At 38.9% G+C, this 27,686-nt stretch overlaps 1 protein-coding gene across 1 annotated transcript in view; it reads left to right on the plus strand.

Moving 5' to 3' along the window:
* Window positions 1-1,006: 1,006 nt before the first annotated feature.
* The window catches only part of C9 (complement C9), a 63,070-nt gene continuing 36,390 nt past the window's right edge, over window positions 1,007-27,686 (plus strand). The window contains exons 1-4 of the mRNA XM_072605764.1: window positions 1,007-1,138; window positions 13,879-13,996; window positions 18,796-18,940; window positions 19,380-19,524. Coding sequence (XP_072461865.1) covers window positions 1,062-1,138; window positions 13,879-13,996; window positions 18,796-18,940; window positions 19,380-19,524 — 485 coding nt within the window. The 5' untranslated portion in view covers window positions 1,007-1,061. The remainder of the gene's footprint in view (window positions 1,139-13,878; window positions 13,997-18,795; window positions 18,941-19,379; window positions 19,525-27,686) is intronic.

The following is a 27,686-nucleotide window of genomic DNA, read 5'->3' on the forward strand; positions in this document are numbered from 1 at the left end:
GAGAATTGTCTACCAGTAAGGTGGGACCCTGATGCAAAGTCCTAGCCACTCCTAATCTAGTCATTTGTTCCACATCATGAAAGCTAGGGATGAAGTACCTCCTGATCTGGAAAAGCTGCTTAAAATATTTTTGCTCTCCTTTCATACCAAAGAAGAAGAAATTGTGTCTATTTATGGTATTAAAAGATAAGATATGTTGATATTATATAATTCTATACATATATTTTAGGCATTTCTGCATTTCTAAACTTTTTCTTTTTCATCTGCAAGCCTTTGTGTGATGTCTGTGGCTTCCAGAAAGCTTACCTAAAAATTCCCGTTTAATTTATTCTACCAACCTGCCATATATCAAAAGCACAATGGGGAAAGTTAAAATGTGGCAGGGATAACTATGGAACCTGAAGGTGCATCTAACTCAGTGTAACTGCTTTGGATGAGATTTCTGTGACTGTATAAACAACAGAGCTAGAGCTCCAGATCTCTACTGAGAATTCTTGTTGTTGACATCATCCTAGCTGTTTCAGTCCTGTCTGATCCCATTTGGGGTTTTCATAGCAAAGATACTGGAATGATTTGTCATTTCCTACTCCCATTCATTTCACAAATAAACAAACTGGGGCAAACAGGGTTTAAGGACTTGCCCAGAGTCACACAGTCAGTGCACACACTTACTAACAGTCAGAATTTGAACTCAGAAAATGAGCCTTCCTGTTGCCAGGCCCAATACTGTGTATTGCTCTACCTAGCTGCCTACCATTTATTGGGACAATGTAAAAAGGCCACAGCAATCAGGCATATTGTACAGAACCAGAAAGGCCCATGCGACTCCACTAAGTTAGAACCAGGATACAGAAATCTCATTTTTTGAATCCACAGAAGATTATAGTCTAGGCCATTTACTTTTCTTTGACTGGACTTTGGAATCCTCTAACAAAAATCAGCAGTGACTCTGACCAGAGACAGGAAATATTTTAGGAGTCCTCTGTCCTCTCCACTGAAAATAAATAGATTGCAAAATCTATCACAGCCACTCCTTTGACAACTGCCTAGAGACGAGCAGCATGTCTGTTGACCAGAGATTTGGACTTCTAATATGGATTTTAGAAATAAGTCTTTTGATGGATGGAGCTATGACAAGGTGAGTCCATCACTTTCCCCCTTTGCTATGTAATTATTTCATTCAATCCAACTAAACATTTATTAAACATCTGCCCAGGTTCAGATCTCAGCCTTGCCACATGACTTTGGGCATCATTTAATCTCTCTGGGTTTGTCTCTTCCCCTCTCTATTAAATTAGATGTGATCTAAGGTCCTTTCCACCTCTAGATCTAGGCACCTCTGATCAGAACCACAAATGATAAAAATAGCTTGTCCTGGAGAGCTTGCTGTACTGGGGATACAATTTATACAGAGATAAGTATAATACATGTTATCTAAGAAGGAAAGCAGAATTAGCAAGTGGCAGGCCTGAGAAAGGCTTTCTGGATGAGGCAGTAGCATATAAAGGATTCCCGGAGGCAAGGCCGAAGGGAGAATTCATTACAGGGGAAAGAATGGAAATAGGGAGACCTATTAGGAGGCCTGAACCAAGGAGTGAGAGGAGAGAAGGGGATAGATGAGTGAGGTTATTGAAGTAGAATTGGGGGCCTTAGCAAGTAACTGACTAGGCAGGAGAAGGGAGTATAAAAAAGGGTTGAGGATGACTCTGAGGTTGAGAACTTGGGTGACTGAAAGTGGAGGAGGGGGTAGTGCCCTTAACAAAAATAGGGCAGGTTGAAAAACATAGAGAGTTTCAGATGAAAGATGATGAGGATTGCTTTGAATATTTTGAGTTTGAATTTTCTGACAAGACAAACCAGTCTGAGATGTCTAGCAGGTAGTAAGAGGTACAAGACTTGATATTAGGTACAGATTAGATCTGCTAGTTGTCTACATGAAGGTGATTATTGAACCAAAGGGAGCTGATACAATGACTGAGGGAAAGAATATGGAGCAAGTAGAAGACCTACAGCAGAGCTTTGGGGAATACCTCCACTTAGTGGGTAGGAGATGGAGGAGAAAACAGTAAAGCAGATTGAAAAAGAATGACAAAGACGGGGGCAAAGAGCAAAGGCCCAGAAGCAGTGAGGGGAGGCACAGTGAGGGGAGGCTGGATCTGAAGTCAGGGATCCTGAGTTCAAATTCCTGCTATCTATTGTGACCTTGGACAAGTCATTTTACTTCTCTGAGTCTTAGCTTCCTCAGTTGTAAAATAAGAGGCAGCTAGCTGGAGCCAAAGTGCACAGAAGTGACAGGCCTAGAGTTCAGAAGACTCATCTTTCTGAGTTCAAATCTAGCCCCAAATACTTACTAGCTCTGTGATCCTGGGAATCACTAAGCCCTGTTTTCCTCAGATTTTTCATCTGTGAAATGATCAGGAGAAGAAAATGGCACATCACTCCAGTATCTTTGCCAAGAAAACTTCAAGTGGGGTCACAAAGAGGCAAACATGACAATATTGACTGAACAACAAAATGAGAGTGTCTTTTCCAGATTTAAATCTGTAATCTTAAAGTCCAAAGTAAAAAATAAATAACTAATAGCACCTGCCTTCTGGGGACCCAACTAGATGAGCACGAGTCAATGAATGAAAAAAATAGCCTGTATTAAACATCTACAAAGTAAGGGAAGGAAATCCAAAAGGAAGAGCGCCATTTCTCCCTGGATGGTCACCAGGATGGGGGCAGAGCAGGGCAAAGCCACAAGGTAGCTTATTGTCATGTTCTTTCCAGAATCATTAATCTGATTAATGTTCTCAGCTGTTGGTCTTGAGAACAACCCCCACCCCAACCCCAAAATCTGAAATCATTTTAGAAAGAAATGCATTAGGTCATTTGGTAGAAGAGATGTTTTTCCCTCTCCTCTCGGCTCTGGAGGGTTGCTGTTATATAGGATTTAGACAAGAGAACCCACACAAACCATATGTACTCAGTTAAGCAATTTTGCTGAGAGGGCAACTTGTAAGCAAAGTTGATTGAGATGGCTATTAGTAAATATAAACATTCCTGGGTGAACCCAAAATTCCTTGTGACCCTCTCCAACATTCCTGGAGAGTTACTGAGGTTACAACAATATTCTGGGTGCAAACAATTTCTAATCACATAAATTGGATCTAAACTGCATAATAATTAATGTTTCTGAAGACTATAATAAGTGATAAATAATAATTCACATATGCATGTGGCACCAGGGTAGGTGGTAAGCCAGGTATGGTGCCTTGGGTGAGTTGGCATTCCATTATGCCCCAGTCAGGACAGCTTGTCCTGGAGGAAGTGTTCTACAATTGAGTGGATTATGTGGAGAGGATTGGGGGAAGGGGATAAAGAGTGTACCCAGAAGGTGGGAGTTCGTGGTTGATCATGTCAAAAACTACAGAGAGGTCTAAGAAGAGAATGACTAGGGGGAAGTCATGACTAGAAGGCAGGGGAGGGTAGGTACTGTGGAAAGGTCAGGCTGACCTTGATAGCCATGAGAGTGTTCTGAGAGCTACCAAGTAGAGGGATATTTAGGCTAAGAAGACAATTGTAAATCACAGAGATTAGGGGAGCAAGAAGAGAGAGTTTCTGGGTGGAGAACTAACTGATTGGGACCTCCACCCTCTAAAGACCTGTGATGCCCAAACATACAGAGGTACAAGGAGTGAGGTGTTCTGACTTAGTGGTCTGGGCCAGTAATTAATAGCTGGTCAGGTTAATGGGCAATTAGACACACTCATAAGAATCTAAAGCGAAGTCAGGACCTCTGGCTTCCTGTGACCTTCTGCTTCTACTCTGGTTCTGAGTTTTCCTCACTAACCGATGAGTGCTGCCTCCTCTCTGGGCAGCAAACACCCTCCAGAGTCAAATGAGTAATAATGTGAATCCGTCCTGGAGTTTATGTTCTCCAAACCTGAAACCTTTAAAAAAAAATGAAAAGAGCCTCAGAGATGACTTTGAGGGGACTATTTCCTTTTTCCTGGGATATTTTCAGGATACATTTGAAGGACTGAGGGAATTTTGTTCAGTCATTTCAGTCATGTCCAACTCTTTGTGACTCCAGTTAGTATTTTCTTTGGCAAAGATACTGGAGTGGTTTGCCATTTTCTTCTCTAGCTCATTTTACAGATGAGGAAACTGAGGCAAACAGGGTTAAGTGACTTGCCCTGAGTCACACAGCTAACACTGAAGTGTCTGATGTGACATTTGAACTCAGGTCTTCCTGATTCTAGACCCCCTTCTTTACCTACTCTACCCTCTCCAATTCTAGGGTGAAGATTCTTGTTTTTATTACACTTTAACTCTTTACAAGTTAATATTTTTTCAGTTCAAAGACTTATTTTCCTACTTGTTTTTTTTCTTTCCAGTTTTTGTTCACTTCAGGAAATTTTACATTTAAAGGCCAGGGAAGAGTGAAGTTGAATCTTAAAACATATTTCTTTTTAAAAATTTTTCATAATAGAAGCCTACAATTTCTTATGTGCTCCCCTTCCCTGTTCTTTGTGTCTTGAAATGTTTGCTTGTTGTTAATTGTGAAGTTTACGATTAAAAAAAGGAAAAAAATTAAAAGAAATTAATGGGGTTTTTTTTGGATCCTTTGTCTGGAAGTCATTCATAGGACAGATTATAGTGGAATACCTAGACCTAAGTATGAGATAACAAGGGCCTGGACCAGAGTACTGTCGTTGAAAATGGAGAGGAAAGGATGTATAGCCTCTGCAGTGTTCCAGGCCTATTTCAGTTTGTACAAACTCCTCTTATATCCCCAACTGGGCAAAGGTCAATTGATTAAACAACAAGGATTTATTAAGCACTACTGTGAGCCAGACATTGTGCTAGGCACTGGAAATACAAAGACAAAAGCCCTGCCCACCAGGAGCCTATATTCTTCTGATATCGCACTACATCTCAAATGAGTCAGATTGTCCTTTCCAATCATATATTTTCATGAAATGCATTCAGAGGAAAGACCTGGGAAGGGCTCCTCTAGTCACTGTAGGTGATCACACCACCATGACTTCCCCTTGAAAATAGTCAACCCCCAAATCCTGTTACACTGCCATAGGAAAGATATGGATTCAGATGCCTCTAATTCTTCTTAATCAATGAAGGCCTCCTTTAGTTGAGTATACCAGAAATTGAGATCAGGGATCATGTCAATTTTCACTTTTGTCTCTGCAACATTTACCTGGCAAATAGTTGTACATAATAAATGCTTAATTAGTATTTTTTGAACTAAACTGAACCAGGACTATTAACCTAAAAAGTCCTTCTCCATATATCAGCGATATCATCTCTTTTAACACTCATAAAGAGAGAATGAGTAGCATCCATTTCACAATTTAACTAAAAATTCAGGAGACATTTGGGGATAGTTGTCACATCTTTATTGGTATTTAATGGATCACAAATTCCTGTTTGGCCTCCACAGAGCACCAGAGCCATCTGTGGCCTTGCTGAATAGACATAAAGCAGGGCTACAGAGAGAGTTGAAAAGGTGTAAGCATGACATGAAATAAGGTAGATGAGGCACCTGTGCCCCTTCATCTCATATGATATTATAGTTAATCAGGAACAAGATTGATTAGGTTCATATGTAATACACCTGCCTGACTGGCAAACATTCAATGAATGGCAAAGGGTAAGTGCAATTGGGGAACTTTTGTTTATTTATCATTAAAAGAAGCCACTTTCACCTTTCTGTCTATTATGTGAATATATTGTACACATCACCTGTTACAACCATCAACAACATTCAAACACTCATTAAGCATCTGCTCTGTACAGGATGCTATACTAGATCCCAAGAGGAAATAATAGTAATTATCTCTAACATTTATATACTGCTTGCTATGTGCCAGTCATAGTGTTAAGCCCTTTGCAAGTATAATCTCATTTGATCCTTATAACAACCCTGGGAGGTAGGTGCTATTATTATCCCCATTTTACAGATAAAGAAACTGAAGCAGATTCCCTCTTTCATCAAGACCTAAGTGATCATCGTTGACTTCAGAACTGCATGTGCTGTTAACTAGGCCTGTTGACCTTCTACGCCTTGGTAGGAAGGAGAACCATTTGAATCTTTGTCAAGAAGGTCGTACAAATAGTCTACACCTTCTAGACAGTGTCTGTTGAGCCTAGGAGCAACTGTTGGTTGGTTTCTTTAACTACTCTTTCAGGACAACCAAATTACAAATTTTATGTTTTTGTTGACTTGATGTGTGTAGCTGTATACTCTGGATGAGCCCAACATTTGATCAGTTCAATTATTAAAAGGCCACTTGAACAGTCCACGTGTACTAGGCTAGGCTTTTCTGAGTCTCTACTTTAACTCACTCATAAGAGTGAAATTATGACCAATCAGGCAGAAATGTTTGGACATTCTTATAAATATGATTCTGATAATGTCTCCTAACCAAATAGCTTGGACCATTCAATTTTTATAGGTAAAGAGAATAGAAATTCCACTCTTTTCCAACTCCAATTTCCATTGACTATGTTTTGGAAATGAATGAAGAAGGGTATTTGCCCTTCTTTCCACTTGAATGTCATTCATTTTATAGTTATCTTGCTTATTATCAGGCACTCAATAAATGCATGTACCAATGTAGGCATAAGCTCAGAAATTAAGGGGAATTCAATTAAATTCAGCTCACATTTATCAAGCACCTACAGAGTACACAATGCTGTGCTAGATACTGGGGACACAAACACAGTCTCTCAAGGAGGGCAGTACATTCTACTGGGTCGGGGTTGGGGAGGACGGAGAATATTGAAGTAGCAGCTACAAAAATATTTATAGCAGCTCTTTTTGTGGTGTCCAAGAACTGGAAATTGAGGGAATGCCCATCAATTGGGAAATGGCTGAACAAGTTGTGGTATATGAATGAAACGGAATATTATTGTGCTATAAGAAATGACAGACAGACTTCAGAAAAACCTGGAAAGACTTATATGAACTGATGCTGAGTGAAATGAGCAGAACCAGGAGAACATTATACACAGTAACAGCCACAGTGTTCAAGGACTGTTTCTGATAGACCTAAAACGTCCCCAAAGGACTCCTGAGGCAAAATGCCATCCACATTCAGAGAAAGAACTATGGAATTGGAATGTAGAATGAAGCAGACTCTTTTCTCTTGTGAAAAAAAAAAAGAATATTGAAGTAGCAGCAAAGATTAGCTTTTCTCCTCATGATGCCTTGCAAAATTCAGAACCGAAGCAAAGAGCATTGATCATTTTTTCTGTTGCCAAAGCTAAGATGCAATCTTTGAAAGAGCACTGAAGCTCTCCAGTATTACTAGCCCATAATGCATAGGTGAGACCACCTTATAAATCTAATAGGTAGAATTCATATGGTACTTTAACATTTGCAAAACTCTTTACAAATATTATCTCATTTTATCCTAAAAAACTACCTTGAAAGGTAAGTACTATTATTATCCTCCTTCTACAGATGAGAAAATGGAAGCAAAGAGAGGTTAAATGACTTGCTCAGGGTCTTCCAGGTCCAGCACTACTACCCACTATGCTATATAGCTGCCTTGTCAGAAGGATCTTTGAGGACTTTAGTAACTGATCCTTCTTGACAAAGATTCAAATGATCCTCCCTCCTACCAAATTGCATTCGATAAAGAATGATATATGGAGGCCCCAGTGTATGTAGGGATGTCAAACGAGAGATATCTTTTTTCCTTCTCTGTTATGTGAAAAGAAAGATATATCTCTTTTTTCATTTCATTTTGTAAACTGTTGCAATGAAGCTTTCCTAAATTCAATCATTGCCCCCTTCCTCCTACCCTGCCCCCTGTCAAAGAATCATTTTCTCTTTTGGAAAATATTTTCATTTGCTGAGAAATCTGGCTTACCAGAAGAGGTTGGGGAGGAGAATCACCATCGTTTGAACTTCATGTATTTACCCTGACCCTTTCTTAAATAGAAAATCAATTTGAACAGTCCAGATTCCAGGCTAGGCAGTGCCCTGCTGAGCAGACATGAGATTCCATGAATACCCTAGGAAGGCTGCACTGCCTTTGAAGTCCTTCGCCCTGGTGCCTGCCATGCTCAGCTGCTCTGAGGAGGAGAGAAAGCCCCTGGAGCCTGACTCTCCTGACCCAAGCAGCTGCATCACAGAGCTTTCTTTGGCTTTAAGTATCATTGCCCATAGGCTTCTATTTGGAGCGCTAGCAAGGGGAGGGAGAAGTACATGATTACCGACCTTATATTACATTTAAAAATCAATTAGGAGTATAGATGTGCATATACATATCACATATATGTGTACATATATGTAAATACACATACACACATATATAAATACACATACACATACACATACACATATGTTATATGCTTATATGTATATATGTGTGTGTATACATATATGTATATACACACACACATACTTACATAATCCAGTTTACATTCCCAATAATAATGTCAGAGTTAGGATGGGATAGTAAATAGAAAGCTGTCTGAGCCAAGAAGGTCCAGGTCCTAGCCCTATCTCTCACACAATCTGTGTGACACCAGACAAGTAACTTAACCTCTTTGTCCTGATTTGGGTAACTCTCTACAGAAGTTCTTAACTTGGGAACTATGAACTTAAAACCATTTTTTGGATAACTATCTCAATATAATTGGTTTTCTTTGTAATCCAATATATTTTATTTTATGTACTTAAAATAATTACTGTGAGAAGGTATCAGATTTCATCAGATTTTCAAAAGGGACCACGACACAGATAAGAAACTCTGTTCTAAGACTAGAAATTGCAGAGAATGTGCCAATTTGCATTGGTAAATGGAGTTTCCTCATCTGGAAATTTCCTCTACTATTGACATCACTAGTCAGGTCCCTATCCCATTCCCTAATAATAGCAGTAGCTCACACTAATAGCATACAGCTTTAGTATACTGTGCATTCCTAATAATAATAGTAGCAGTTTGCATTTTGTAAACATGATTTCATTTGATCCCCACTACAGTTCTGTTACTATCATTCTCATTTTGTAGATGAGAAAGCTGAAGTTCCCTTTTCTTTGATTTCTTTGAGATACAGACCTAGTATAAGTATTGCTGGGTCAAAGGGCATGCACAGTTTTATAGTCCTTTGGGCATAGTTCCAAATTGCTCTGCAGAGTGGTTGGATTGTTCACAACTCCACCAACAAAGCAATAGCATCCCAATTTTTCCACATCCCCTCCAGCATTTGTCACTTTCCTTTTCTGTCATGTTAGCCAACCTGATAAATGTGGGGTGATATCTTGGAGTTGTTTTAATTTGTATTTTTCTAAACAGTAGTGATTTAGAGTATTTTTTCATAAGACTGTTGATAACTTTGATTTCTTCTTCTGAAAAGTGCCTGTTCATATCCTTTGACCATCTGTCACCTGGGGAATGGCTCTTATTTTTATAAATTTGGTTCCTTGTATATTTCCTTCAAGTCTTAATTAATGTCCAATCTTCTCCCAGAAGTTTTCCCTCTGAGATTGTCTCCAACTGTTCTTGTATAGAGCTGGTTTGTTTTCATGCTGCATCCCCTGAACTCCTTGAGAGGAGGGACCTTTCTTTTCTTTGTCTTTCCAGCTTTAGCACAGTGCCTGTTACATAGTATAAGCTCTTGATAAATACTTGTGGATTTGATTTGAAGGCATTTAAGAAAAATATTACCTTAGACATATCCGAAACAATCAAAAAAGAAAAGCTGTGGTCAGAACTCTGAATCAGACATCTAAAACACCAATGTTTCATTGTTGCTACCGGAGTAATTTCAGTTCAACAAACATTTATTGAACTCATCCTGCATGCCTTGTGTTCTGAAAGTGACTTCTGACACTTGGGCCAAGGAATTAATACCTGCCTGTTAAAATCCTATTCCTCTAAGTCAAAATCTCATTCAAATGCTCTCTCTTGGAGGAAACTTTCTTGGATTCACTCTCCACCCCCACCCCAACTGGAAGCAATGACTCCATCCTTTATAAGCCTATAGCATTTCACTCTTCTTCATGTTTTCTTAATCAGATTTATTTGCGTCTTAAGTCTCCTATTGGACTAGACGTTCCTTGGGAGCTTTGTATAGCACTTAACCCAGTGCCTGGCACGTAGTAGGAAAGAAAAAAATAAGCATTTATTAAGTGCCTGCTGTGTACCAGGCAATGGCTAAATGCTTTACAAATATTATCTCCTTTGATCCTCACAACAGCCCTGGGGAGTAGGTGTCATAATTATCCTCATTTTACAGTTCAGGATACTGAGGCAAAAAGAAGCTAAGTGATGTGTCCATGGTCACCTAGCAAGTAAGTGTCTAAGGCCATATTTTGACTCAGGTCTTCCTGACTCCAGACAGTGCTCTCTCTGGTGCTTCACATAGCTGCCTGTAGTAGGTACTAAATAGCTATTTGTTGAATTTGAATTTGCTTGAATAAGTTGAATTGAACCTGAATTTTGTCCACACAGAACTAAGTTGTTCTACGTACTATCACTGTGGTACAGTATGAAAAGAGAAATGTATATACAGTCAGAAGACTAAGCTGTGGCAATCTTTGTAACCTTGGGCTAATTACTTAACCACTCTGGGCCTTATTTTCCTCATCATCAAACTGAGGGAGTTGGACTACATGGCCTCTGAGGACCCTGCTAGCTCCTTCGCATTGCAGGGGATGCCCTCCCTGGGCCCACCTATTGTTTAGGTTCTCGTAAAAGTAGCATAAAGCTTTCGTTTCTATTGTATGGGAGAGCCACAATTCCCACCCCCACCTTCTCCCCATCCTCAAGGAAGCCTGAGAGGGCAGAGCACCCATCAATGACATCTCATTCCTCTGTGAGGCATTCATTGCAAGCTCCGAGATGCCTTCACCTGCTGTGCTGATGCATATCACTTTGATCTTAGCAATGATTTTCCAGCTGAGATTTAAATATTTATAGAATAATTTGTACTTGATTAGCACATTTCATTTTGAGGCAGCAAAAGTATTTTATAAACACGTCTTCATTAAAGCTAACAGCACAGCAGGGAGACAGACAGGTGGTGAATGATTTACATGTGGAAAAACTTGAAGCAAGCAAAGAGGATTTTTGCCATATGAGAAATGAGTTCTCCAAAATTCTGGGGACCAGAAGAAGAAGTAGGGAAGATACATGAGTATTAATCTTTTTAACATTTGTAGAACACATTCCGTTTAAAAAAAAAACTCACATCTTTTGTACTTATAACCCATTACTCAATTTAATTCAAAAATACTTTTAAAGTACATACTTGTATACAAGACACTGTCCTATATGCTGAGGATACAAAATAAAAAATAATATGCTTTCCCTGCATTTAAGAAACTTAAGTACTATTGAAAAACACAGCATATAAGTGGATAAATTCAAGAAGGGGGGCAGCTAGGTGGTACAGTCAATAGAGCACCACGCCTGGTGTCAGGAACACCAACATTAAACTTACTAGCTGTTTTACCCTGGGTAAGTCATTTAACCTCCGCTTGCCTTAATCTGTTGTAGAAGGAAATGGCAAACCAGTCCAGTATCTTTATCAAGAAAACCCCAAATGGGGTCATGAAGAGTTGGGCTCAGCTGAAACTACTGAACAAGAACAACAATAAATTTGAAGAGGGCAATAGCACCAACCACTAGGCATCCCATAGTAGATGACAAACAGAATCTTTAAGGAAAATAAGAAGATTCTCAGACAAAGATGAGGAGACAAAGATTAGGGTTAGGTAAACCCTGGGGTTTGTGCAAAGGGTAAAAAGTATAGATGAAAGCATGGAGGTAGGGCATGGAATACCAAGTTTGGGAACTAGAAATTTTGCACATTTAGATTGAATGTCCTATTTCTGTGAGATACAGGTATCACCACTCTTCCAGTCACCCTGGTTGGGAACCTAGAACTCATTCTTCACTTTCCACACTCATCCACACGCCATAGCCAATCACTGGCCAAATCTTGTCGATTTCACTTCTGCATCCATTTCCTTCTCTTCACTTTTATTACACAACCACCCTAGTTTAGGACCTCATTTCCCCTGACTTAGACTATTACAATAACCTCTTAATTGGTTTCCCTACTTCTAGGCTGACCCCTCTCCATTTCATACTCCACATAGCCCCCACATGATATGTCTAAAATACAGTTCTGACCATACTAACCTTCTACTCAAGAAATTTCACTTACTTCCTATTGCTTCTGGAATGAAAAAAAATCCTTTATACCATTGCCAATTCCTATCCCTATCAGACTCAGTTGTTTTGTCCTATCCATGTCTTGATCTTCTCTCCCTTCCATTTAGCCTTTGGAACCCTTGTTCTATCGATAGCAAATTTTCTTTCCTTTTAGAACTATTCCTCTCACACTTCATCTTGTATTCATGGAGATCTGGATTTCCCCAGAAGACACAGTTCCTGAACACAAACTTTCTGTCATGCTCCCACAGTCCCTGGATCAAGCAGAGGAGAATAAACTGGATTTTTGAAGAAAATGGGATTTTAGTAGAGTCTTAAAGGAAACCGGTGAAGTTAATAGGCAAAGATGAGAAGAGAGAACATTCTAAGCACAGGGGACAGACAGTGAAAAGATCTGGAGTCAGGAGATGGAGTGTTGTATGCAAGGAATATTTTCCTGGTTTACTTAAATTTCCAACTAAAAATTCCACCTTCTCTAGGAAGCCTTTCCCAACCCCTCTTAACTCTAGTGCCTTCCCTCTCTTAATTATTTCCTATCTAACCTGTATATATATATCTGGTTTGTACATATTTGTTTGTTTGTTATCTTCCCCATTTGACTATGACCTTGTTGAGGCTAGCAACTCTTTTTCCTCTTTTTGTATCATTAGTGGCAGGTAGTAGGTACTTAATAAATATTTCTTGATTGATCATTAATCGATTGAAGAAAGCAAGTGCTGCTACATCATCAGTAATTTGGAGGGAAATGGTTGATTAGTGGTTGTTGTCCTTCATTCTCAAAGAGGACCAAAATGACATCACCATGATAAAGTCAGGTTTCAATGCATCAGACTGGCTGATCAGACCAATACAAGGTTGGAATGCTCTACCACAGAATGGGCACATAGGAGGGAAATAAAGACTACTAGGAAGATGAGAAAGATAGAAAGACACAGGGTTGGAAAGGATTTTCGAAGTCAAACTGAAAGTTGCATGTGGGATACTGGAGGTATTAGGTAGATGCTGGTGTTTATTGAATTGGGGAATGTGACCTGTTCCAGAGGGTGCTTTAGGAAAATCACTTTGGCAGCTGATTGGAGAACTCTATTGAGTAAGGAGCAGAAGAGACTTAAGGCAGGGAGATCAGCTAAGGTTATTACTACAGTCCAAGAATGAGGTGATAAACGTTCTTAGATCTTCCAGCCTGGAGATTCAACGAACACGAGAGAAAGAAGGAGAAAAGAAGTTCAATATAGAAATCAAAGAAAGAATTTGAAAAAGGAATGAGTGATTAACAGTGTCTTAAGAGGATCCTATCAGTGTTAAAGAAGAATTATAGATTTGGGGGGGCATATACATATGTGTGTATGTATATTGAAGTTTTTTAAATTCAAAAACAAAAATCTGAGTCCCATAGAGTTTAAGTGATTTGCCTCTTACTTCCTATTGCTTCTAAAGTGAGTCACATAGTTAACTGGGAAGAAAACCTACCTGGTCTAACTCCAGGTCAATCTAATTCAGATCACCAACAGTGAGCACTCCTGTGTGCAAAACACAGGTGGTATCTAATATTCTTTCAGCTTCAACATGTACAGAAAAAGGGAGAAAAGGGGAAATAAGGACCTGAAAAGCTATTACAAAGTTAAAACCACCCCACTGGTATTTTTGGTTGCTGCTTTCACATGTGCTCTTTTCTCAGACTTTCAGAAGCCACTTTAAACAGGTTACCAAGAGAAGCCGGGGCCCCTGCGCCTATAGACTGCAAATTGAGCTCCTGGAGTCCATGGTCTTCATGTAACCCTTGCCAAAAAGAAATGGTAAGACAGAGACCCTTACTTTTTTTTTTTTTTTTTTTTTTTTTAGCATCCATGAATGGAGTCTCAGGGATTGGCATCTCAGAACAGAGGGTCTGATTTTCAGTCCTGGGACTAGGGCTGTTAGCAAAGTAGGCAGCCCCTCAGGGTGTCATTCTTTGTGAGGTAGGGGGAAATGCATGAGACTCACTTTTTAAATAAATATACATATTCTAATACCAAAAACCTCAGGTCTCTGTGAAAGTAGGTATTACCCCTTTGTTTAAGTGAGAAATTTTATGGAGTACAGATCAAGAAGGCTGAATAGTAAGAAAACCAGAGGAACTGAGAAGAACTCTTTTACCTCCCCAAGCATGAATTGTCACCAACAAGAAGATAGCACCCAGTGGATAGAAGCTAGCAGGACCTGAGTTCAAATTTGACCTTAGACTCTTACTAGCTGTGTGACCCTAGGAAAGTCACTTAAGCCCGTTTGCCTCCACAAACAAACAATAAATAAGGAAATAAGAAAATACCACCCAAAAATGAGGGAAGAGACAGGAAACAGCTGCTTCTACAGGAGGTATATTATAGCCCCGGAGCCTTTAAAGTGGGAACCCAGTTAGACCTGGCACCCAAAGAGTTCACTCCCTCTCCCAGGCTGATCAAGTGTTGTGATCCTTTCCCACCCTACCTCACCCTACCTGAACACAGAAGATTTGCTGGCACAAAAGTACCATAGGCAAGGTGAACCAAAGGAGCCTAAGAATATGACTTTTCATGAGGCCTGGGCCAGTCCTGGTAGCCCCTATCAAAAAAGGAAAAGAAACTCCAACAATCCCAGGTGCTTCCAGCTGCCCTCCCACTGTAGTCAGGCCTATGTGAAGGAATGAGTAGCCCTAGCCTCCATTTTCCAAGCCCACAATGACCAGGCCTATTGATGACCAAGCCTGCAGGAACTCCCAGTCTTCTTTGTTCCAGCTCAATCCAGAATGTCAGACTCACACAAACTCCCACCGTCTCAAACACACTCAAAGACAGGCACTGCCAGGACCTCTACTAGATCCAGGGATGTGGAATCTTCGGCCTCCAGGCCATATGTGGACTTCTAGGTCCTTGGGTGCAGACTTTTGACTGAATCCAAGTTTTATAGAACAAATACTTTTATTAAGGGGATTTGTTCTGTGAAGTTTGGATTCAATCAAAGGGCTGCACTAAAGGACCTATTGGATAGACTCACTTCCACCCCTTTCTTAAAAAAAGCACAAAATAGTTTCCTTTTGGCCCAGTTTTTATTCTTCTCTTGGGGAAGGATGCTTAGAGGGCTAAGGCCAAATCTACAACTCAGCCCTTCATCAAAGAGATACCATAGGACTAAGATCCACCTCCTCCTGGGACCCCAGTCCTATCTCTCATCATCCTCCTCTGCCCCATTCTCTGGATAATTTCTCTCTTTCTCTGCTTTCCCTTAAAGTAGAGGGGATTCCTTGTCCCTCCTTAGGCTAATGACCAGAGCACAGGAGAGGAATAAACCCTCCCCCTACCCTCATGGGATCGTTGGTATTAATAGTAAATCCGCAGCACACCTAAAAAACTTACTTCTCCCACCCCAGAAAAATGAATAGTAACTAGAAGAAAACCTGAAACTCAATAAAGAACTTCTCCAAGGGAAAGCCTTAAGGGTCAAAATTTCTTTAGAAATCCAGGTTGAAATTTCAGTTGCTGGGAGACAAGAAATGACAATAGAAAAGTAAATTGAACCATATATATATATATATATATATTGCAGGATTCTTTTTTACAAGCAGTTAAACAAAAAAATAAATGAACCAACAACTAGGAAAACTGAAGAATGACATTCAAAGCCTAAAACACCTATGGAAGGCAATAACTAATAGAATCAATAAAATCAAACAAGGATCAATAAACAATTTTAAAAAATAATAAATTGAAAAACAAAACCAGGAAGCAACAAACTGAAAAGATAACTCAATGATAGAACAAAATAGATTTGAGAAGACAAAGTGAAACAAAAAAAAACATACACTAGCTTAACTGGGTTCCCCAAAGAAACTGAGAAAGAAAAGAAAAAGTGAGACATTGTATTTAAGGAATTAATTTTTTTAAATGTTCCACAGGGTCCTAGTCCAGTTAACGCTCTACAGAGAGAAATAATACGTAAGAAACTAGGAAAAAGAGATCCTAATAACTTTTCAAAAACATAGTCATAAATTTTTTTTAAAAAAATCACAAAAATTTCTCCAAGCATCAAAGAATAAAAAAAGGAGCTATACTTACACTTAAATAAGCATCCATTAGGGTGTCAGACTTTTAATAATAAAAGCTGAAAGATTTCAAAGATGGAAAAAAACACCTTAAAAACAAAAATGACTAGAAACCAAAAGCACATTCTTTAAAAACAAGACTACATTGTTTAAGCACAGAGTCATAGGATCAAAGCGACCTTGGAGGCAATGCAGGCCAACCCCCTCATTGTGCAGATGTGGAAAGTAAGGTTAAGAGACTTAAGGGAGGTTAAGAGACTTAGCTAAGGTCACTCAGAAAATAAGCGGCAGAGATGAAGTTTGAACAACCAGGGCCTCTGATTCTAGAGCCAGAGATCTTTTCACTGCAACATCCCATCTCCCCAAGAAATTCACTCTAAAGATCAACAAGGGCTGAATGGATTTATCTTTAAAAATCCACAGCAGAGGAGATCCCTACCAGCATTGGAAGAGAAAATCCAGAAATTACTGAACATCAAGTGATTAACAAACATAATGATATTCTTTAAGATTCTTATTAACTTCAGTTAAAATTAATGAAGGATAAAGCATATAGTGCTTTCTAACTATAGCAGAAATAAAATTAGAGATAAAAATGTGTAATAACCAAAGGAAAAAAAGAGAACAATAAAAACATTTCTACTGACTATTTTTTAAAAACTGTTTAATAGAATGCAATTTTTTTTAAATGAACAGGAAAAGAGGGAAAAAAGTCAGTAATCTACAAGACAAAGCTAATTTCTCTAGACTAAAACAGGGTTTAAATTTCAGGTAAGTAAAGTCACTAGTAGTGTTAAAAAACATAAATATAACCACATGTGTATGTTAGTAGAACTTCTGGTCCTGGGTCCCCTAAGTACCCTGGGCTCACCCAGACGAGGTTGGATCCTCAGGGTCTGGTTGCACTCCACAAAAGATTCTCCAGTTTCTATTTCTGCCTCTGATCTCACCCCAAGTAACTCCCAAGAAATCTCTAAAATAAACTCATGTGGTTCCTGTCTATGGTTTCCCTAAAATATGAGTGGTGGAATTCTCTCTAGAAAAGTTAAGTGATATATAATAGGGACATCAGGAATTGGACAGTTGTATTGCTTCACCATGGAAACTGCAAAAAAAAAAAAAAAAGATTCATAAGCTTGCCTAAATAACGTAAACATAAAAATTCCAGAATCAGACTTGACAAGACAAGCATATGTTCCCATTGCCATGTTCTTGTTCAACAAGCCAGTTATTGCTTGAGGGAGGGGCAAAAGTAAAGTGTGGAAATAAATCACCTCCATCCAGTCAAGAGTGCTAAATATTTAACAATCAGCTTGGGGGGGGGGGGGGAAATGTGTACTATTCACTTTTCAGTTTAATTTTCATTGTTAACATTTTTTTCAATAACTTTCTTAATTCCAGAAATCAACAAAATAATAAATCAAGCCCTGATTTGTAGCATTTGCTGATTTCTGAGATGCAAATTTTCATACTGAAAATTTAACAGTTGGCTCTCGATGTAACAGCTCGCTACAGCATACCTCTACCTCCATTTCATCTTGCTGCCAAAGTAAATTTCCTCAAAGGTGCAGATCTGATCATATGACCACCCTACACAACTAGCTCCTGTGGCTTCCTATTACCCTTAGTAACAAGTACTAACTCCTCTGCTTACCTTTTAAAACTCTACACTACCTGGTCCCTAAACTCTCTCACCATACAATGGTGAAGGGAAAAATAAATTAAACACATTCAACAATTAACTTTTTGTATATACCAAACAATTCAACAGTTAAATTCATAGAAAAGATATAAGAATCAATCAGTAATTATAATTAGGAACCCCAACTATTTACTATCAGAATATGATAAATTGCATGAAAAGATTAACAATTAAACATTTGTTGAATCCCTCTTTGGAAGGGGGAAGGGAGGAATATTTTGAGAAATTCTGAGGACCTTGTTAAGAAACAAAAAATGTAAATAAAAATTTATTTTAAAAAAATTAACTTTTTAAATTGCAGGTATACATGTAACAGTAGAGATCAAGTATTTCAGGGGTGATTAAAGTAACCCCTTATTTTTTTGGACTAGGACACATCCTATGGAGCTTGGATCTCTCTTGCCCTTGCTAAGAGACATACATCTTCCTGAAATGACAGGAGTGCCCCTGCTGAACACAGTGTCACCAGACAGGAGATTTCTTTTCTTTCTCAAGCTAATATAGAGATACCTCAACTATGTTACAGACCAAAAGAATAGATAGTAATTTATAATTATTTAACTATTTCTTCGCAGTGAAACTCCATTTGAAAAGTGACATTATATACAAAGTAGGCATTATGAAATCCTTACAGATTACCACCAAAAAATGTTAATATATACAACATAAAATTTTATTTCCAAGCTCATTTCTGACTGCTTTTTTTCCTATTTCACATTAGTTTTGGAATAATTTGTTTTCCCTGACAGCCAGTTGTATGAATACCTTTTGTGCTATTTATAACCTCTTCATATTTTTCAAAGATCAACTAGTCTTTTTTTTTTTTTTTTAAACAGTATCGTTCACGGACCATCGAGGCCTTTGGCCAGTTTGGTGGGAAGCGGTGCCTATCTTCTTTGGGAGACAGGCGTAGCTGTGAATCTGGTAGTGTCTGTGAAGATGAAGAACATGACTGTGGCAATGATTTTAAATGTGAAACAGGTTTGAGTTCTATCACTTCAATTCACTAGTGTGGGATAAGTTACTTGGTTGACATTTTGGGGTGCAGATTATTCATTGTGAGTTCTGTTTGTACACAAGAGTAAAAAGAATTAAACTCTTAGTTTAACTAGAGCTTCTAAAGTACATGTCTCATGATATATCTCTTCCAAAGAGTTCAAGCTTATCTGTACTGTCCGTCTTCATCAGTTGAAGACATTGGATGTCTTTAGAGTTTAATATGTGTGTGTGCATGTGTGCACATGTTGTGTGCACCTGGGCATGAACATGATGTTCCCCTATACCATAGGAGACTTATGGTTTCCCTCAATGTGATATAGATGGCATCCTAAAATGATAAAGAATCAAGGAGCATTTTATTCCACTTTGGGCAATATAAATTCTCCCTTGCCATGTCAAGTCATTATTGTTTCTGATTTAGGTCGCTGCATTAAAAGGCAGCTTCTGTGCAATGAAGACAATGACTGTGAAGACTTTTCTGATGAAGACAATTGTGAAAATGACCCACGTCGTCCCTGCCGTAGTGAGGTAGAACTGTCTGAGCTCGGCCGAACGGCTGGATATGGGTCAGTATCCACTTAAATTATAGAGGAAATAAACATTCCCTGGTTAGGTGAACGTTATTTCTAGGGAACAGATAAGTCCTACTATAGACAAAACAAACCGTTATTACCAGTGCCAGGTCACCAAGGAGATGTGATGGAATCCTCCAGGATAAAAACAAAGTGCCAGGGTTCCTCAGCCCTTGATGGCCCATGCAGAGGTTAAATCCCTTGTGTTGAAAACAGTTTGACTCAAATCCTAGTCCACTGACCACTTAGACAGGGCCCCAGGAAGAATGTAGCCTTTTTCACTGAATGGAGATATAAAAAACGCCAACGTTTAAATTTCAACTCTGCCATTTACTAGTTGTGTTGCCCTGGGCAAGTCTCAAGGCTCGGTTTCCTCATCTATGAAATGAGAAGAATAATACGTGCACAACCTACTTCACAAGAGGTTTAATAATAATAATAGCTAATATTTACATAAGATTTTAAGGTTTGTAAAGCACTTTGCAAATGTTAACTCATTTGATTTTCACAACAACCCTATGAGGTATGTGCTATTATTATCCTCATTTTACAGAAAACTGAGCCTTAGAGGGACTAAGTGACTTGCTTGGGGTCCTATAACTAATAAATGTCTGACACAGGAATCAACCTCAAGTCCAGCGATGTTTTCATTGCTCCACCTAGCTAGCTCCAAAAACAAAGTGCTTAACAGATGTGAGTTGGTGGTGGTGTTACTTCTCCTGCTGCTGTGGTTTTGTACAGAACTATGATTATTGTTATGGGAAATGTCCTTCTATCAAGGTAGGTCAACAAGGATTCAGTGACATAGTCTTTGAGAATTGCCCAGTGGTATTGAGAGGTTGAGAGCTTTGCCCAAGGACACAGTCAGTCAGTGGAGAGGTGGTGGTTAGGGTGACAATAATGGATGCATCAAAATGGTGGTACTGAGGAAGAGGAAAAGGAGGAGGAGGAGGAGGGGGATAATGACAATGACCCCCAGGAAGATACAGAGCTCAACATTCTAGGAGGAAGTTATGTCTAAGATCTACATCTTGCTGGCTATACCCAAGTATATCCCCTAATTCACAGCTCTCCTCTTTAGGACCCTAATCATCTGTTAAGTCTAGAGTACAGCAAATGAAGATGCTTGTCGACTAGTTAGTTTGATAGTTTAGCTAGTATCAGACTAGTTAGCTTGACAGTCTTCTCTCCAAGGAATTAATAGTTTGTTTGATTTTTAAAAATTTAATGAATTTCTTTATAAATTATTTTTATTTTTTTTTACTGGGAAGAGTAGATTGTATCTTAGTTGGTTAGCAATCAACTCTGGATATCGTGTTATACTAAGCTAACTAAATGCATATATAAGCACATCCCCCAAATTCTTTTCTCCCCAACATCATTTAGTAGTATCACTGTTCAGTTGTTTTTCAGTCCTGTCTGACTTTTCATGACCTTATTTGGGGTTTTCTTAGCAAAGATAATGGAGTGGATTGTCATTTTCTTCTCCAGCTCATTTTACAGATGAGAAAATTGAAGCAAACAAAGTTAAGTGACTTGCCCAGGGTCACATAGCTAGTTTAAGGCCAGATTTGAACTCACGGAGATGAGCATTCCTGATTCCGGGTCTGGTCTGGGACTTTATCCCCTAGTTGCTCTTAAGGAGGTTGTATCAGATAATATCTTTGTTGCTCAGTTGCATCCGATTCTTGGTAACCCCATTTGGGGCATTGAAATAGTTTGTCATTTGCCTTTCCAGCTCATTTTGCAGATGTATCACTAATACACTTTAACTAAACATCTCACCTCCATGACATCTCATGGCCTTATTAAATATTTCATTATCTGACCAGTTTCTTGAAGGTGCAATCAAGGTGGTTTGGTGACAGAACTGATTGATCCCTGTATTGCTGCTTCACTTAACATATTTTCAGACAACTAATTAAGGATCTTAGGTGGGATTTGTCTATGTAATAGCCCTAAGCAGATAATACATATAACTATTAGCATTTTCCTAAAAGAAATATTTTTTCATGAAGAATTTAAGTGCTTGCTATGTGTCAGACACTGTGCTAAATGCTGGGAATATAAATACAAAAGTGTGAGAAAATCCCCACCTTTAAAAGCTTACATTCTATTAGAGGAAAATAAGCCATGTTGGGGAGGAAGCTAGAGTCAGGAAATAGGAAGAAAAAGGGGAAAGATGATAATATATGTGCAGTACCACAGAGTAGAGATGATCTAGAAAGGGTGTGATGGCCTGGTTCCAGGCAAAACAAAGTGAAAGTTGATCTGTCAGAGCTCTGCAACCACAGGAAAGGAGTCCAAAGTCCAGCAGAAGCAAGAGAAAGGCCAGAGTGCACGTGGCATGGTGTGGATGGAGATAGTGAGGATGTTACATGGTGGTCTTGCTCTCGGAAAGAGAAATTGAAAGCTTACTGTATCAGTCATTTGATTCTGGAATCATTGTAGTTTGACCAAGGGCAGCTAGGTGGCACAGTAAATAGAGTGTCACTCTGGGAAGACTCATCTTCCTGAGTTCAAACACAGCCTCAGACACTTACTGTGTGACCCTGGACAAGTCACTTAAGCCTATTAGCCTCAGTTTCCACATGTGTAAGATGAACTGGAGAAGGAAATGGCAAACCAGTCCAGTATCTTTGCCACCAAAACCTCAAATAAAGCCACGAAGAGCTGGACATGATTGAAATGACTGAACACAATAACAATTGGACTTTTAGGGCCTTTGGTTTTCAAGGTGCCAGATAGTATGCAGTTTAATCTTCATAACAACCTTGCGAGATTGTCAGGACAAGTATTAGCCCTATTTTACAGATGAGGAAATGTTCTCAGGGAAGCTATATGACTTACCCCAGGTTACATGGCTAGAAAGCACTAGGATCAAGGATCCAACCCAGACCTTCATGAACTAAATTCCAGGCTCTTTCCCCAACACCATAGCTACCTCCCTTGGGATCACATGATGACAAACCTCAAAGTGGAAAGGACATCTGATGTCACTGCACCCAACCTTTTCAGTTTACAGATGTAGCACCCAAACGCCAGAGAGATTAAGTGACTTGCCTGAAATTACACAGACAAATGCTGTAAGCCAGGATTAAATTCAGATTCCAAGATTACTAGTTCATTCTACCTTCCTTTTCAATACGTTGTTGTTTTTCTAAACAGATAAAAAATAAGGCAAAGCAGCAACCTGAGACGATTGATTGCGGTAGTTAGATATTTCTTGACCATTTTATGTGTATGAAGTTGTGCTACCATTTTTCTCATATTTCCTATCTTTTTTGAAAAAGGTCATTGATGAAATATTGAGAGCTGTATCCTTAACTTTATTTTTCCCATAAGCCCTGTCTTTTGTTGCTTGATTTAGCATAGCTCATGCTTTTTGGTGATGCATAAGTAGCAGAACTGACTGTATAGCATTGTTTGAATGAAATATTTTGCATCCATCCTTTCCCTTTCATTCACATGATATCTTTTGAATTTCATAATTCTGCCACGATTCCCTCAACTGCCCTATTGTTCGAGATACCATTTTTGTGATTTCCATCGATCAGAACTCTTTTCTCTGCCCACCGCTCCCTCCTTCATTGAAATGTAAGCTTTTTGAGGTTAGGAATTGTCTTGCTTTTGTATTTGTATACCCAGAATTTAGCTGAATACTGGGTTTATGTTAAGTACTTAATAAATGCTTGTCATCCATCCATTTATCCATTCAGCCATTTATTCATTCATTATTATCCCATTTTAGGGATGACAAAAATAAAATACAGAGAGGTTTTGTGACTTGCCTAAGACCCACATCCATTCATTTGCAAAGCCACAGCCAAACCTGATATCTTTGCATTCCATTTCATTATATCATATTATTGCCTCAACCTCCAACCCTACCCCCACTCCAACAATAGCCCTGAACTTGCCTCCTCCACTTCAAAGCAGAATTGTTATATATTATTTTACTTTAAAATCAGATCCCAAAGCAGGGGCGTGGCTCTGAAATTAGATAAGTAAAGTAGAAAAACATGATATATAAGAACTGATACTTTTTTAAAAAGGAATTACAAGTCAAAAGGAGTCATTTTACAATTACATTTACAATAATTCATTACATAACATTAAAGCTTTTCTTTATTCTGATTACCATTTTTGTGTGATGCCTTCTAAATGTCTGCACTGATAGACATAAGGCAATAAGAATGATAATGGTGACGGTAAGAGTTTCTACAACCATGATCATAAGCTGCATTTCTACACTGCCATCTGGACAGTCTCTCCAAATCTTATCTTGTCAAATGTCACACACAAGCACATTCTTTCACAGATCAAAGTCCCCAACATTCATCAGAATTATTCTACACTTTTCCTTCCAGTGAATTACTCTCCCACTTGAATAAGGATTTCAGGAGGACTGGGTTGGGTTGCAGCTCTGACAGACCCTTGCCTTGCGGCCCTCTAAGATTTTCAAAAGCATTTAGTGTAATCCCCCCACACCATCTTGTACTCATTGAAAACACACAAATCCAAACCAGATGAAATTATGTATGATATGCAAAGAATGCTTTCCTTGTGCTCCAAGCTTAAAATCTCCCCCATGGATCAGGTCTGGAAGATTTCCCTCTAGCTCACCTGGTAAACCGGTGAATTGGAATGCAGATGGGAAGACAAGCTTACACCAAGTACTATCCAGAGGAAACACAGGAGTTTCCTATCCCCAGAGATGGCATTCCACATGTGAGAAATTTTAATGTTATCTTAGAAGATCAAATTATCTCACTGTAGACTAGACTGGTTAGCTGTGTAGGAGTAGAACTGAATGCCACATCTGATGAGTTTTGATCAGATTCACAGCAAGATCTCATATGGCTCCAATCACATTGCCCTGCTCATTGTCCTTCCAGACACACCATATCCCTTCCCTTCTCCATTTCTACTCATACCACTCCATTACCCTTGCTTGGAATAGCTTCCCTTTTCATTTCTACCTCTTTATCTTCTACCCATCCTTTAAGGCTCAAGTGCCCTTTTATCCATGATTCTTTCAAGGGTGGGGAACCTGCAGCCTCAAGGTCACATGTGGCCTTGTAGGTCTTTGGTGCGACCTTTTGATTGAGTTCAAGTTTCACAGAACAAATTCTTTTATTAATGGAATTTGTTGTGCAAAGTTTGGATTCAATCAAAAGACTACACTTGAGGACCTAGAGGGCTACAAGTGGCCTTGAGGCCATAGGTTCCCCACCCCTTCGACTACTGCAACCTACAGTGAGAATGATAATTCCCATTTATGTAATGGAAATTATATTAGAGGCAGTGTGCCATAGTGGATAGAGAGTCAACTTTAAAACCAGTAAGACTCCTGCTTTTGACATATTCTGGCTGTATGACACTGGGTAAGTCACTTAATCTCAGTGTTCTGGGCCACTCTCTAAAACTATAAGTTGTAGAGGAAGTACCAATCAGCACTGGTAAAGAAGCTTGCTCATTCAGGGAGTTCCCTTAGAATTCCTCAGGGAGGGCTACTCTCCATTATGATGATCATCATCCTCATAGCTCGCATTTGTATAGGCTTAGCAAAGCACTTTAAATATATTATTGTATTTGAAGTCTATTATTACCTTCACGTTTTATAAAGTACTTCTCACAACAACTCTGCAATGCAAATCTTAGCAGTATACTTGTCCATATTTGACAAATGAAATAACTGAGACTAAGAGTTTAGATGACCTACCAAGCACAACATTGTACCATGACACAGTGAGAAAACAGTGGATGTGGAGTCAGAAGACTTCAGTGTGAATCCCAGCTCTGTTCACCTGTGGGAACCACGGCAAGTCAATCAACCTCTGAGCAGAAAGTAGGTTATTTTAAAATTAAAAAATAGTAGGTTGCTTATAAAAGTGAATATTGAAAACTATCTTTTACATGTAATTGGAAAAAATACTACTTAGTGGAAAAATATGATTGTGTATGTCAAAAAACCAGTGGGTTGGACTAGAGGACCTCAGAGATCCCTTTTGGGTCTGAAGTCCTATACTACTCCCTTTTTCTTCCCTCCGTTTTAACAGTAAACCTCTTACTGCTTGTGTTTTAAGGCAGGTGGATGGCTCAGTGGATAGAGGACTGAGTTAGGAAGATCTAAGTTCAAATCTGGCTTCAGAAACTGACTAGTTCTGTGACCTTGGGCATCTGTCACCTTGGGCAAGTCAATTAACCTCTCTCAGCCTCAGTTTCCTCATCATACAAATTGGGCATAATAATGCCACCTACATCCCAGGTTTATTGTGAGGGTCAAATGGGATAATATCCATAAAATACTTTGCAAATCTTAAAGCACTCTACAAAGGCAATTGTTATTATTAAAAAGGACTTCTTTAGGAGTCCTTTTTAATAGAACTTTAACAGGATTTTAAAATACTTTAGGAAAAATATTTTCACTTTTGGGTCTTCAGAATGTGTACAAAATCTGTTTCCTTAACTGAGACACTTTAAGTGTAACAGATACCACTGGTTGGTTAGGCAGTAAAGGAAATCTTAGCTTCTTTCTGCTGATTCAGAGCTTTCCTAAAACGTGCTGTCCAGATGAATATAATATTGCTAGCTGGCTATCAGTAGGCCCTGCTTTTTCCTGTCTTTGTAGCATTGGTGGTGGGCTTGTCCTAATCAAGTTGTCCTTATGATATGTGATTTGTGATACAGCTGCCTCAGGGGTAACCTGTAGCTATACAGCTCCATATTTTTTTCTATTCCAATTTATTCAATCACTCAATAAGTGCTTATTAAGTGCCTACTGTGTGCCAGACCCTGTGTTAACCACTAGAGATAAAAATGCAAAAAAATGAAATAATCTCTCCTCAAAAGGAACTTACATTCTATTGAGGGAGACCACAAGGACATATACAAGTATGTACAAAATAAATATTCATAGAAAATAAATATATGAAAAATGGCAGGTGCAAGGTGGTTTGGGAGGGAGGGTATTAGCAGTTGGGGAGAATCGGTAATGGCTTTATACCAAAGGTGGCGCTTGAACTGCATATTAAAGAAAGGGACTTTGTGAAGTGGAACTAAGGAGAGAACGCATTCCCTCTGTGGAAAGGCACAGACAGGACAGATGGAGTGAGTTCTAACTGTGAAGAACAAAGAGAATGCCAGTTTGTTGGATCGTAGAGTGTGGGATGGAGAGTAACGCTCCATCGAGGTTGTAAGACTAGGCTAGGAACAGGTTACGAAGGGTTTGCAAATGAAACAGAGGGGGCAATATTTTTATCTCAGAGGCGATAGGAAGATATTGAGGTTGATTGAGTTGAGGGCAGGTGTCATAGGGTCAGATCTGTGATTAAGGACAATTACTTTGGCAGTTGTGGGTGAGGTGGACTGAAGTGATGAGAAGTCTGAAGCAAGGAAATCAATCTGGAAAATGTTGTAATAATTTAGGCAAGAGAACTTGAACTAAGGTGGTTGCTATGTGAATAGAGAAAAGGGGTAGGATTCAAGAGAAGACATGGAAACCCCAAATAGTAAGATTTGGAAATTGATTAGATATTTAGGGTGAGGGGGGGGGTTAAGGACAATGCTGAAATTAAAACCTGGAAGACTGAATGGTGTCGTAGCTTGTAGAAATAGTGAAATTTGGAAGGAGGGAGGGTTTGACAGGAAAGATGAGTTCAGTGTCGGGTAAGTCAAGTTTGTGACATCTCTCGGACATCTAATTTGATATATCTAATAAACAATTGGTGATATAGGACTGAAACTCAGAGGAGAAACTGAGGTTGGATATGTATGTATTGGTGCATGTATGTATGTACACATGTGTATCTATACACATACATGTATAGATAAACATGTGTTATCTGTGAGTCATCTGTATAGAGATGATAGTTAAACCCACTTGAATATACAGGTATAAGGGGCAGAAACTTACTAGCTCTCCAACCTAACCAAGCAAAGTAATCAGCCCCAGATACTTTCATGAAAGATCCAAAGAGATGGCAATCACTTCATTCTTCTAAATTAACACTCTACACTTTTTACAAAGAAATAGCTTTGTACAGAATGTAAAACGTAGTTTATACCTAGTATACAGTCTTTAATCTTATGAATCAACATATTAACAAGATTCTTATTTTCTAAAAGAAAGTTGTCCCAAAAAAGTTGGAATT

This window comes from Notamacropus eugenii, chromosome 4, assembly GCF_028372415.1.
Source record: "Notamacropus eugenii isolate mMacEug1 chromosome 4, mMacEug1.pri_v2, whole genome shotgun sequence".
NCBI lineage: Eukaryota > Metazoa > Chordata > Mammalia > Diprotodontia > Macropodidae > Notamacropus > Notamacropus eugenii.